The sequence below is a fragment of the Rhinatrema bivittatum genome, chromosome 3, assembly GCF_901001135.1.
Source record: "Rhinatrema bivittatum chromosome 3, aRhiBiv1.1, whole genome shotgun sequence".
Classification (NCBI taxonomy): Eukaryota; Metazoa; Chordata; class Amphibia; order Gymnophiona; family Rhinatrematidae; genus Rhinatrema; species Rhinatrema bivittatum.
In genome coordinates this window covers 558355887-558367644 of record NC_042617.1, presented here as the reverse complement: position 1 = coordinate 558367644, position 11758 = coordinate 558355887, and the positions used below count along the sequence as shown (strand labels likewise).

Here is an 11758-nt window from a genome sequence, read left to right as displayed (position 1 = left end):
GGCCAATCCAGGCCAGAAGAACCTGGCAAGTACCCAAAAACTAAGTCTATTCCATGTTACCGTTGCTAGTAATAGCAGTGGCTATTTTCTAAGTCAACTTAATTAATAGTAGGTAATGGACTTCTCCTCCAAGAACTTATCCAATCCTTTTTTAAACACAGCTATACTAACTGCACTAACCACATCCTCTGGCAACAAATTCCAGTGAAGTGATTTGTTTTGTAAATTAGGAAATCATCTGGTTCTGTGAACATTACTTTTTGAATACTGAGTGTAATGCACAATAAAAACAAAATACAATTTTTCTGCATACTGGTGGAAAGGGAAGTTTAGAAATGTATTACATTCTGTTAAAATCAATTTCCTGTGACTTCCTGGACTAATTTTCATAAAGTACAAGTCAGAGCACAAGATTATTTAATCTATTCCTTCCAAGTCAGCATCTATCAACAGGTGCTTGGGATGAGCAGAAGGTGAGATACACACAGTTGTAGCGCCTTCACTTCCTTCAGCTAAAGGCACCAGATCTGGCTGCTCAGACAAAGCTGCTGACTGAGAACTATGGTCTGGCTCCTTGAAGGAAGAAAGCTCTGGATCCATGTGAGAGGAAAGCTGTTGTTCCCTGAAGGAGGAATGCCCTAGTTCTGCAGAAGAGCTATGCGTTGGCTCCTGGAGGGAGGGATGCTTTGGCTCTGTGTGAGAGGGAAGCTCTAGCTCCTTGAAGGAGGGATGCCCTGGTTCTGTAGAAGAGTTATGCCCTGGTTCTCTGAGGGAGGGAAGCTCTGGCTCCATTAGAGAGGGAAGCTCTGGCCCTGTGAGGGAGGGAAGCTCTGGCCCTGTGAAGGAGGAAAGCTCTGGCTCCTTGAGGGAGGGAAGCTCTGGCCCTGTGAAGGAGGAAAGCTCTGGCTCCTTGAGGGAAGGAAGCTCTGGCCCTGTGAAGGAGGAAAGCTCTGGCTGCTTGAGGGAGGGAAGCTCCTGCCCTGTGAAGGAGGAAAGCTCTGGCTCCTTGAGGGATGGAAGCTCTGGCTCCATGAGGGAGGGAAGGCTTTCATCTTCAGGTTTACTTGGCTCTGTGCTGCTGCCTACATTTGATACATTGTATTCTCCCTGTAGGTAATGCATCACCATGAAGGATGTAGTTGGATTCTTCATCAATTTTTGATCCATACTGGAGAGATCTGCACCAGCCTGGTCAGTAGTAGTAGTAGTAGTAGTAGTGCTAGTACTGGTTTTCTCAAAGAGTTCCTCTTCCTCTTCCTCTTCTCCCATTGCATCACTGAATTTTGCATCTTTGATTTTTTTGTAAAGTTCAATTCTCTCTTCCTGCAAAGCTCTGCACAGTTTCTCCAGCCTCTGAATTTTTACGACAAAGCATTCATACTCCTTAGTTCGCATGGCTTTCTGTGAGATAAAGCATAACATGTTAGATAGGCCAACAAATGTGGGATCTCTACACACTAATGTGAGGACTAACATCACTGGTGTTGGTTGACGTTTAATGATGACTTGGAATCCCTAGGTTTTTCCATGACAAGCTGAAGCTGGAAGATGTATAATTGGTGATGACCTCTAGCCTGCAAAATGTCTAAGCTTCGTATTTGGCCTGTGACAATTTTTCTAATGTCTCAGAGAAGGTATCTGGGTCAGCTTATGACTTATCTGGTTTTGTGCCATTGGTATGCTTATGCACCTGGGCGTGCAGGTTTTGGGTGAGGTAGGAGGAGGCATTCCCTGGAACAGGACTTCTCAAATCTGATTTGGTGACTCTACTGCCAGTCGGCTTTGCATGATATCCACCAGGAATATGCATGAGGTAAACGTGCATGCATCGAAGACCCACTATATGTAAATTTGTCTCATGCATTTTCATTGTGGATATCTTGAAAGTCCAATTGGTTGTGGGGTCACCAGGTCAGATTTGGGAAGCCCTGACCGAAAGCTTTTTGCTAGCCCTGCCTTTTACTGTATGCAAAGAAGGTAACCCTGCTGAGATATCCTACTTGTGCCTTAACTCGAGGATCCACAATTGATTATGCTTTTAATATAAGACTCTTCTGTTTAAAACAGAATGTACGACGGAAATGACTTACATTGGAGTAAAAGTTGAGAGTGAGGTGGAGGAGCTTGCTCGGATGCAGCCATATTTCTTCAGGCCAAAGGCTAATATTTTCCCCCCAAATGTTTAAGTTAGAGACAAAGTTGTAAAACCGCAGCCAGGCTCAAATATATAGTAAAAGTCCAAGAGGACTAGATCCCCCTTTTAACTATGTCCCTCCAAGAAAGGAAAATTAAAAAAAATAAATAAATCTGGGCAACTGAAATGTAACACATTTTGACAGTACCAATTTTGGGGGTAATTTTGTAACATCCATAAGTTAGCCAGCAAATATGCATATATGTTGCATACGTTTTCAAAGCGGACTTGTGCTTTTAAATCTGCTTTGAATATTATCCTGGAAATACTACGCCCCCACCTGTGCATAGTGTTCTGTCCCCAGCAGTGGGTACATGTTTGTATCTGTGTACATATTGCAGTTTAACTGTGCTTAGTGCTGAAACACTTTTTGTAACCCATGATAAAGGTCTGTGAGGTCTGCCCCCTTTTTTAACTTCCCGAGTTGTGCGCATACTCAGACGTCTCTTAAACTCCGCACGGCGTGTGCTGGCCTGAGATACTTGCGTATCTCCCGGCTTTGGCATGCGTAGGGCTTTAAAAACCGCCTGTTAACCAATGGAAAATGAGGCTTTCCGGGGTCAGGTACTTGATGTCCAAGTATAAAAAGATATGCACGAAGACGGCATTCCGTTGACATACCCAACTTTTTACAGCCATGTTTTACTCCATCCTACTTGTTGTGCAAGTAGAAGCACATGCATCTACTTGCACAACAGCCCAATTTTCAAACCTTGGTGTTATAAAGTCACCTTATTCTATGCAGTTAGGGCCTTACTGAAAAAAAAAAATGTCACCATAGTTTACTTACCTCTTCAATCATATCCAGCAAAGTTTTATTGCAGTTTTCAAATCTAGATTTCCATGTTGTGGTCTCTTTTTCCAGCTTCCTCATCTTCTTTGTCATCTACAGAATTTGGAGTAGAAATTCCAAATATTAGTTACATCCACTATCTAATGCCTTTTGCAGGTCGTGATAGTTTTTGTTGCATCAACAAGAGAATTATCCAGAGATGTTGCACATGAGCTTTTGAGAGCAGTGTGGTACAATAGGGACATTCCATGTAAAGTGGGCCAAGCTAGAAAATCATCCACGCTCGACCTTCAAATTTAATAACATTTTGTGTGGATGTTCACTAGGGGCCTCAAATAAAACTATGCAACAATTTCAGCTGGATCTCTATTGGTTCAAGAGCTAGAGGCAACTGAATGAAGGTCCACGCAACACAAGACAGCCACTTTGTCTGGGCACTGCAGCCAAAGAGCCCCTGTTAGGGGCCTGGAATTTTATGAATTATTACAACCTTTGGACCTAAGTTCCTATGCAAAGTTTGGAATACAACATGAGTTTGCCACCCTTTTTATGGACCAGCAAACTATGTGAAAAATTTTACAAAAGAAATGTAAGGCCTGCTTTGACTCCTCATTGCTCCTAATGTATACTTCGTTTCAGGCCATAACTGGATCAGTAGTCATGGCCCATGATATACATCTAGGGTTTACACTAGAAGCTTTGCAGCCAACTGGAACAAAAGATATAGTTACATAAAGATATGATGTCACCTTTTTTGGCTGCAAATATCTCTACTGTGTGGTTTTTAATTTTTTTTCTTTCTATTGTCTTTTGAAAGAGCACCCTGCACTATGTTCATAAGCTTTGCAGACTTATAGTTTCAGCAAGGTATTGTGGCTGCCCTGTTAGTTTCCTTGAATTTGTAGAAATAAGGGTGGAAAACAAGTTGTAGATGATCCCTTTTTATTGAACTAACTCAATACATCTGTGACTATCTTTTAACAGTTATGCCCCCTTCATTAAACTGCACAGTTACACCGGATTTAAATAATGGTGCAGAGTCAGCTAGACCCTAGGTTGTCTACAGAAGACCAGCTGCTAGATGCAACTACTTTCAGAGCTCTAGCTTCCATCCTTCACATACAAAAAAATCCCATTAAACAGCCAAGCTACATAGTCATATTCGTTTGCTTTGAGCCAAAGGATAGGGCATAAGCACCTCAAAATTCTAAATGAATGTTTCAAAGAAAAGGGCCATCACCCCCAAAATCATCTCCAAGCGCATTTTTGTTCAAAACACCCAGGGAAAGCCTTCTACAAGGCAAGAAGAGAAGAACCATAGAGCGGGTACCACGCGTAGTAACACACAACCCAAAGCTAGAAAAACCAAAAGAAAATCATAAAAGACCTGTAACCACTACTACTGGAGAATGAATTACTGAAAGAAATATTTCCTGCTTCCTCAGTTCTAGCCTACTGGCAGCCAACCAATCCGAAACAAATACGAATGAGAAGTAAGCTCCAAACTAAAACTCTGAAAGAAGAAAATGGCACCAAAGTCTGAAGATACCCCGACGCAGGCTGTGCCAGCACATATCACAGGATTACCCAAATGGGAAAGGCATCCGAAATAAAAGGGTTCACATTCACACTTCTCTGTGCGTATAGTATATATGATCCAATACAAAAAAAATGCAAAGAGGGATGCTACATTGATGAAACAAGCCAAAGAATTAAAAACAGACACATTATAGAGAAGAAGTGAGCATTACCTTAAGAGGCAAACATTTCACGAAGGAAGATCCCTTTCCTTAATGATTTCACAATCAGGGTCCTTAAGAGAAAATTCACAAGTGCAACCCCACTCTGGAGCGTATAAAATGAGGGAGTTGCTGATGCTGGGTTTTGGAACTTCACACCAGTCTCTGTGGTTTCAAGGTTACAAAAATGGTCCACCAGATGGCGTAGTGGACCTGCCCCAGAGGCAAGGTTGTATGATCTTTTCCTGGACAGGAAAAGCAACATTGAATAGTCCCTTCTCCTCTGTGAATTATCTGATTGCACCCCAATCACCACACGTCCTTTACGCTTCCTTTGTTTAGAGACTACTTGGTCTCCACTAGATGGCCTTCAATCCCTGTCTTAGATATTCCAGCTTAGTGGGATAAACTATTTCCTTACAGTACCTCACCTTGAGGCTGGCTGTGAATGGTAGCTCCTTCATGCACATTGGGGGGGGGGGGGGGGGGGGGGGGCTAGTGGGCGAGAGAGTGTGGTCATTTTGATTTGGCTTCTGGAGAGGAAGGAGCCGGTTTTGGAAGATGATAGATTTTTCAGGAGATCCCAGGGTCTGCCTCCAGTTAGGAAAAAGAGACTTTGGTTACAGTTAGGGCAAGGTTTTTTTGGGATTTTCCCTTATGGTGAAACCCTGGTCCAGTTCTGGTAAGGGGCATGACCCGTATCCAAGGGCCAGGGGTGAGAAGACCCACGTATTCCTTCCCCTAAAGTGGAAGGGCAGCAGTGACTCATCACCTCAGGAGAAGCGCTCTGGACTTTGAAAGGGTTTTGCCCTTTTTGGTTTATGAGGTGGTTTCGTGCCACCCCTCCTCACAGCTGAAGCTGGGCTATATCAGTCTGGTTTTTTTTCCAGTGCACACCTGTCCTAACGAGAGGTCACTTCAGAAGGAGTCCGAGGAGCAGGGGCAAGAGCTTTTTGGAAACCCACAACAGGATTTTCACCCTTTGGGACATAGAACCCAGGCTGGGGATGATCTGGACTTGTGTGGACCTCAGGTACATTTTCGTGACTAAGGGTATCCTCACTGCCCTGCCTAACTGATTTTTCTCAGCTCACTCCCTGAAGGATAAGTACACATACACAGAGTAGAGTCCAGTGAAAGAAACCAGCGGTACCCAGATGTAAATACAGATGATTGGTGGACTAGTCAATTTTGATTGATTGAACTTTATTTATATTAAAGAGAATCACAATAGATTTTATTCTGAATATCCAATACTTAGGTCCTGTCCTGCAGCACCCTCACCGAGTGAAAGAAAGAGAGAGACAGTACAGTCACACTAGTTCCTGGGCCACGAAGTTTAGCCTTACCCCGATAGAAAGAACCCATGCCATGAGACAAGCAAAGAGGGGGAAATATGCCTACAGAAACAAACTCTTTTATGGCCCTTTGGAAGACAGCACACCCACTGGAAAAAAAGGTTACGTTTGATTAACAGACTCACAATTATGAAACCATGCCCTGGGATTAAGAACACAGTCTCACTCAAAAGGATATCTTCAAAACACCTCTGTCACCCCCAGGACATATGCAGACAACCTAAGGCCGAGCTGACTCTGTATTATTTAAACCCAGTGTAACTACACTACCCCTTCACTGACCTGATGAAGAAACCATATCATTTCACTAAAGAAACAAACCGGAAACTGATCCAATATTGCAGTAGCGACCAAGACAAGAGGATCAGTAAACACCAGGAGTTCTTTTTTATGCACAAAACATCATAAAAAGCCCGACTCAGGCCGAGTTTCGCTCTTTGAGCTGCTTCAGGGGCTATTTGTGTAATGCCGGTGGTCTGTCTTCATATAGCAGTTCCGTTTCTTTAAAAATGTTTAAACAATTGCCACCACCATTCGAATGTCGGTGCAGACACTTCAGTGATTAGATCCGTTCAATCGGAACAAAAGTTCTACCGAATAGATGCCAGCAAACCTGTCAAAATTACAGCCGGAAGTAGCCCCTGAAGCAGCTCAAAGAGCGAAACTCGGCCTGAGTCGGGCATTTTTTATGATGTTTTGTGCATAATAAAGAACTCCTAGTGTTTACTGATCCTCTTGTCTTGGTCGCGTATCATTTCACTTACAGCATGTTTGTTCACCCTTGTTTCTAAAGATTCCCAGTGAAGTTCATTTCGTCCAGCATACTCCTGTGCCTTTCATTGTAAATCTTCATATTTCATGTGCTTACAGTGAATGGTAACATTTTATGGTACACAACTGGAATGCTCGTCATTGCACTGGGTTTCAGGAAATACGCATAAGCAGCAGACCTCACGTCTATACATTTTTTTTTTGGGGTGGAATTTACATTTTTTTTCCTCTGCAGAAACAGAGTAAGTTCTACACAACCCAGTGCTTTCAGGCACAACAGTGATGTGCAAAATACAGAATACAAGACAAAGCAGAAGCCTCCCAGCCAGGTTTATACCGAGTAGTTCATGTCTCATAGTTCATATACATTTTCATATTTATACCTGGTCTTTTGAAACACCTTAAAAGGGATTTGCCCATACTACTAAGGACAGATTAAATGATCAAGACTTGGTACTCACTTTTTCCATTTCTTGCTTGAAAGAAGCAAATACTTCATTGCTTTTTTTCAGTGAACTTTGGAATTCGTCAAACCTTTCAGAGTATAGTGTAATCTATAGTTATACAGGGAATGAGAGACCAGATCAGTTTTAAATTGTGATTCTTCCTTCAAATGCAACGTTAAAGGGAAAAAAAATGGTATATACAGAATATTGTTGAATACAAATTTGAAGGAACTGCATGTATAGCTGACAGATCTGCATTAATTAATAAGGCATGAATCTGATGTTACACTTGTGCGGCTAAGATACAGGAGAATACTATTTTAGTAAATACTGTTATATTTTCTTAAGTTTTCAGTCTTAACAACAACATAACTTGAGGTTGTTGGGTTTTTTTGCTTGTAGAGTACTATGGATACAAAGATTTTACATTTTAATTCCAAATGTTATTGTAATTATAATGAGGGGACGGGGGAAGTAGGGGGGAAAAGGGGGAGATAGGACAATATTCAAAGTTTATTAAAAACCTGAAGAATGACATTCTGTCTGTGACCACAGTTTGTAGCATGCCTGTAACAGAATTGAGCTGCTTACTAAAGAATAAAATGTAAGTCAATGTTAGATTTGTGAAAAATACTCCACTTGGAATGTTAAAAATCTGATAATATAAAATGAAGTCATATTTGTCATAAGTACAACAGAGATACGGGGCCCGATTTTTAAAGTTATCTGGGTATGCAACTTAGCTGGATATGACTCATCTGACTAAGTTAAAAGGCATATTCAGTGGCATGGCTATGCTGCTGAATATCCCCAAACAAGCTTCTACTTAATCAGATAAGTTATATTCAGCTAAGTTAAACCTGCTATTTGGCAAGTATAAGTTATCTGAATAACTTAACCGGCTAAGAGCATCCAAAATGATAAAGGGAATGGAACAGCTCCCCTATGAGGAAAGACTAAAGAGGTTAGGACTTTTCAGCTTGGAGAAGAGACAGCTGAGGGGGGGATATGATAGAGGTCTTTAAAATCATGAGAAGTCTAGAACAGATAAATGTGAAATGTTTATTTACTCTTTCAGATAATAGAAGGACTAGGGGGCACTCCATGAAGCTAGCATGTGGCACATTTAAAACTAATTGGAGAAAGTTCTTTTTCACTCAACGCACAATTAAACTCTGGAATTTGTTGCCAGGGGATGTGGTTAGTGCAGTTAGTGCAGCTGGGTTTAAAAAAGGATTGGATAACTTCTTGGAAGAGAAGTCCATTACCTGCTATTAATTAAGGTTCTGACTTGGAAAATAGCCACTGCTATTACTAGCAACAGTAGCATTGAATAGACTTAGTTTTTGGGTACTTGCCAGGTATTTGTAGCCTGGATTGGCCACTGTTGGAAACAGGATGCTGGGCTTGATGGACCCTTGGTCTGACCAGTATGGCATGGTCTTATGTTCTTATATAGAACAAGTGGAATGGATGAAAAGCTTAGTGATTAGAGCAGCCTGCTATGGACCAGGGAAGTCAGGGTTTAAATGCCACTGTTGCTGCTTGTGACCTTGGGCAAGTCACTTCACAAATTCAGATTGTGAGCCTTCTTGGGACAGAGAAATACTTATAGTGCCTGAATATAATCCACTTTGAAGTGGCTGACAGGTAGAAAATAAATACTTTGCATGTCCTTTTTCATGTAAGATCTGTAATTATAAATGCATAATATTTTAATTGTATGCAAGAAGGGTGCAACCTGGAGCGGGAAGGCAAGGAGGGAGGCACAAGGCCGTAAGGTTCACCTAAGGTGTCTAATACTCTGAGCCCATCCCAAGGTCTCCTTAGGACTTCCCCGAGCCCCCCAGGGTTAAACTAGCCCTGGTCTCAAGACCAGCTGACCCCATTTTCTTGTACGGCCGTACAATAAAATGCTGCTGGCCAACTATGGCGCCCATCTCTTGGTCATCCAGTACCATTTTTAAGGGACATTAGCATGGCAGGAGGCGAATGGGCCTCTCCTCTCCCTTTTTCTATGCAGGACCCCCATGGAACGGGTAAGTGGGTGTCGGGATGAATTCCATCCCTGGCACTTTTTTCGGAGGTGGGGGTTGTGATGGGGGTGAGGCCCAAGCCCATGCTGGTGCACCACCAACTTGATCAATCACCTTGCACTGCTATTCAGAGCAATACTCTTGGTTTGGGGGATGGTGGATTTCAGGCATCAGTTTTCCAGCCTCACTGTTAGAGAGAAATCCTCTTCAGAAGCTATTTGTAGATTTTCATTCACAGCAGTCTAGGGAGCGGAAAGTAACTCGCAGTTATTGTAAAGTGCTTAACAGAGGTTTTTTTTTTTTTTTTCACAAGGAATTGAAGGGATGTTCTCCTTAAGGTGCTTTGGCAAATTTGACATTGGAATGGCAAATATTTAATATTTAAACTGCTCCATTGTAGGAATGCTTTCTTTATTTAGTTTAATTAATTTGGATTTGTTACCCGCTTTTTTGAATTGTAACAATTCACCAAAAGAGTTGGTCTAGCCACAAATATGTATGGGTGCCCTTGGAGTTAAAAACAAAAAGAGGCGAGGACAAAACACAGGCCTTTGAGGCAAACTGATTAATATTATAGAACATGAGGTAACACTTCCTGCTTTCAGTGCAGATGAGGTGTCACATTAACACTCCACAGAAATTCTAACACCTTTACTTAGATTCTGCTAATGGTTTCCAATTACTGCTAAATTTAATTTCCTTTGCATACCTCTTGATAGCCTCTATTTTGGGAATTCCCACTCTACAAAATCCTTTTTTGGATGGAAGTTTCCTGCTTTTGCTCTGTAGTTGCATCTGCAGGTGAGGCCTACGTGGTCAGGAAAGTAGTTCCCATACCAGCTTTGCCCCAGACTGAGCCTCTATATGAACTTTAGCAGACATATCTGAAGGTACTGGAAGAGCCCAGGATCAACATCAAAGCACAGGAAATTGGCAGAGGTGTTTTACCTCCTTCCCACAGCATTATCATGTCCCTTAAAGTTAACTGGTGTTTATGCCACCCCCTGGGCTACAGGCCTCTCTAAGGAGTCCCAGGGTCTCCTTTAATTTCAAGGGCTTAAGCTTCACCAAACCAAGGCAAAGGGGATACATATTAGACTCCAGCTGCTTGCAGCTGCTGACTGTTGTTTGGCAGGTTCAAATTGTGACTGGCCCCATTTTCTGCTTCTGCGATGATGCAGATGAAAGCCAGATCAGATCATCTCATCCTAACAATCGGGCCGATACAGTAAAAATCAAGGGAGAGCGCCTGCTCTCTCAGCGTACGCACAGGCCACTCTCCTGTGCGCGTGATCCAGTACATTAATTTATTTAAATTAGGGCCCGTGGTAAAAAGAGGCGCTAGGGACACTAGCGCGTCCCTAGTGCGTCCGGTTTTCACTAGCACGTCCCTAGCGTGTCCTAGAGCTTCCGGTTTTCAACCCGCGAGCCCATTTAAATTTTTTTTTTTTAATTTTTAACTATTTGTAACTTTTGGGACCTCCGACTTAATATCTCCATGATATTAAGTCGGAAGGTGTACAGAAAAGCAGTACTTTTCTGTACACTTTCCCGGTGCCGAGAGAAATTAACGCCTACTTTTGGGTAGGCGCTAATTTCAGAAAGTAAAATGTGCGGCTTGGCTGCACATTTTACTTTCTGAATTGCGCGGGCATAACTAATAGCGCCTGCAACATGCATTTGCATGTTGCGGGCGCTATTAGTTTCGGGGGGGTTGGATGCGCATTTTCGGCACACTATTACCCCTTACTGAATAAGGGGTATAGCTAGCGCGTTGAAAACGCGTGTACAAATCCGGGTTAACAGTGCACTGTACTGTATCGGCCTGAATTTTGGTGCCAACGAGTTCCATGTGTTTTAAAAAAAATGGATCCCAGAGAAACCCAGAATAAAACAAAGTAAAGACCACAGAGCCCAATTAGTCTACCTATTTCCATTCCTCATGCTGCATCTGTTTGATCTCTGGCTTTACTCCTGTCTCACTTTGAATCTTTTCTGCTTGACTGATTTCTTTAAATTTGTTTTGACCTGGAAATTTTCTTCTGTACCTTTGGGCTTCCAGCTCAGCTGGAAACAGGCCTGGGATCTGGGAGCTACTTGGGGATTTCTTTCCACCCTATTTTTTTATATCCCTTCTCTTGACTGGAGCTCAGTTTGGCCACAAGTTGTCACCACTGTGCAATGACTATGACCTTCTTCTATCTCTCCCCCTTCCCAGGAGCTGTATAGACTGACCCCAGCCTCACAACTCCAGCCAACCCAGGTAGAGGACGATGTGAACTGGCAGTTGCACACAGGTCCCGCTCCACATAAGCCTTCAGGATGGCCCCTAACTGCATGAGCTCCCCATTTTTCCCCCTCCTCTTCCTGCAGGAGGAGCTCATTCCATGCATCCACCACCCTTTTCATTCAGAAGTGGTT

General features: G+C 42.6%; 1 protein-coding gene across 2 annotated transcripts in view; it reads right to left on the bottom strand.

The window, feature by feature from the left end:
* Positions 1–312: 312 nt before the first annotated feature.
* Positions 313–11758, bottom strand: part of TXLNB (taxilin beta) — a 104990-nt gene continuing 93544 nt past the window's right edge. For both annotated transcript variants that reach the window (XM_029596459.1, XM_029596458.1), the window contains exons 8-10: positions 7317–7409; positions 2985–3080; positions 313–1401 (exon numbers count right to left, since the gene is read on the bottom strand). In XM_029596459.1, coding sequence (XP_029452319.1) covers positions 418–1401; positions 2985–3080; positions 7317–7409 — 1173 coding nt within the window. In that variant the 3' untranslated portion in view covers positions 313–417. The remainder of the gene's footprint in view (positions 1402–2984; positions 3081–7316; positions 7410–11758) is intronic.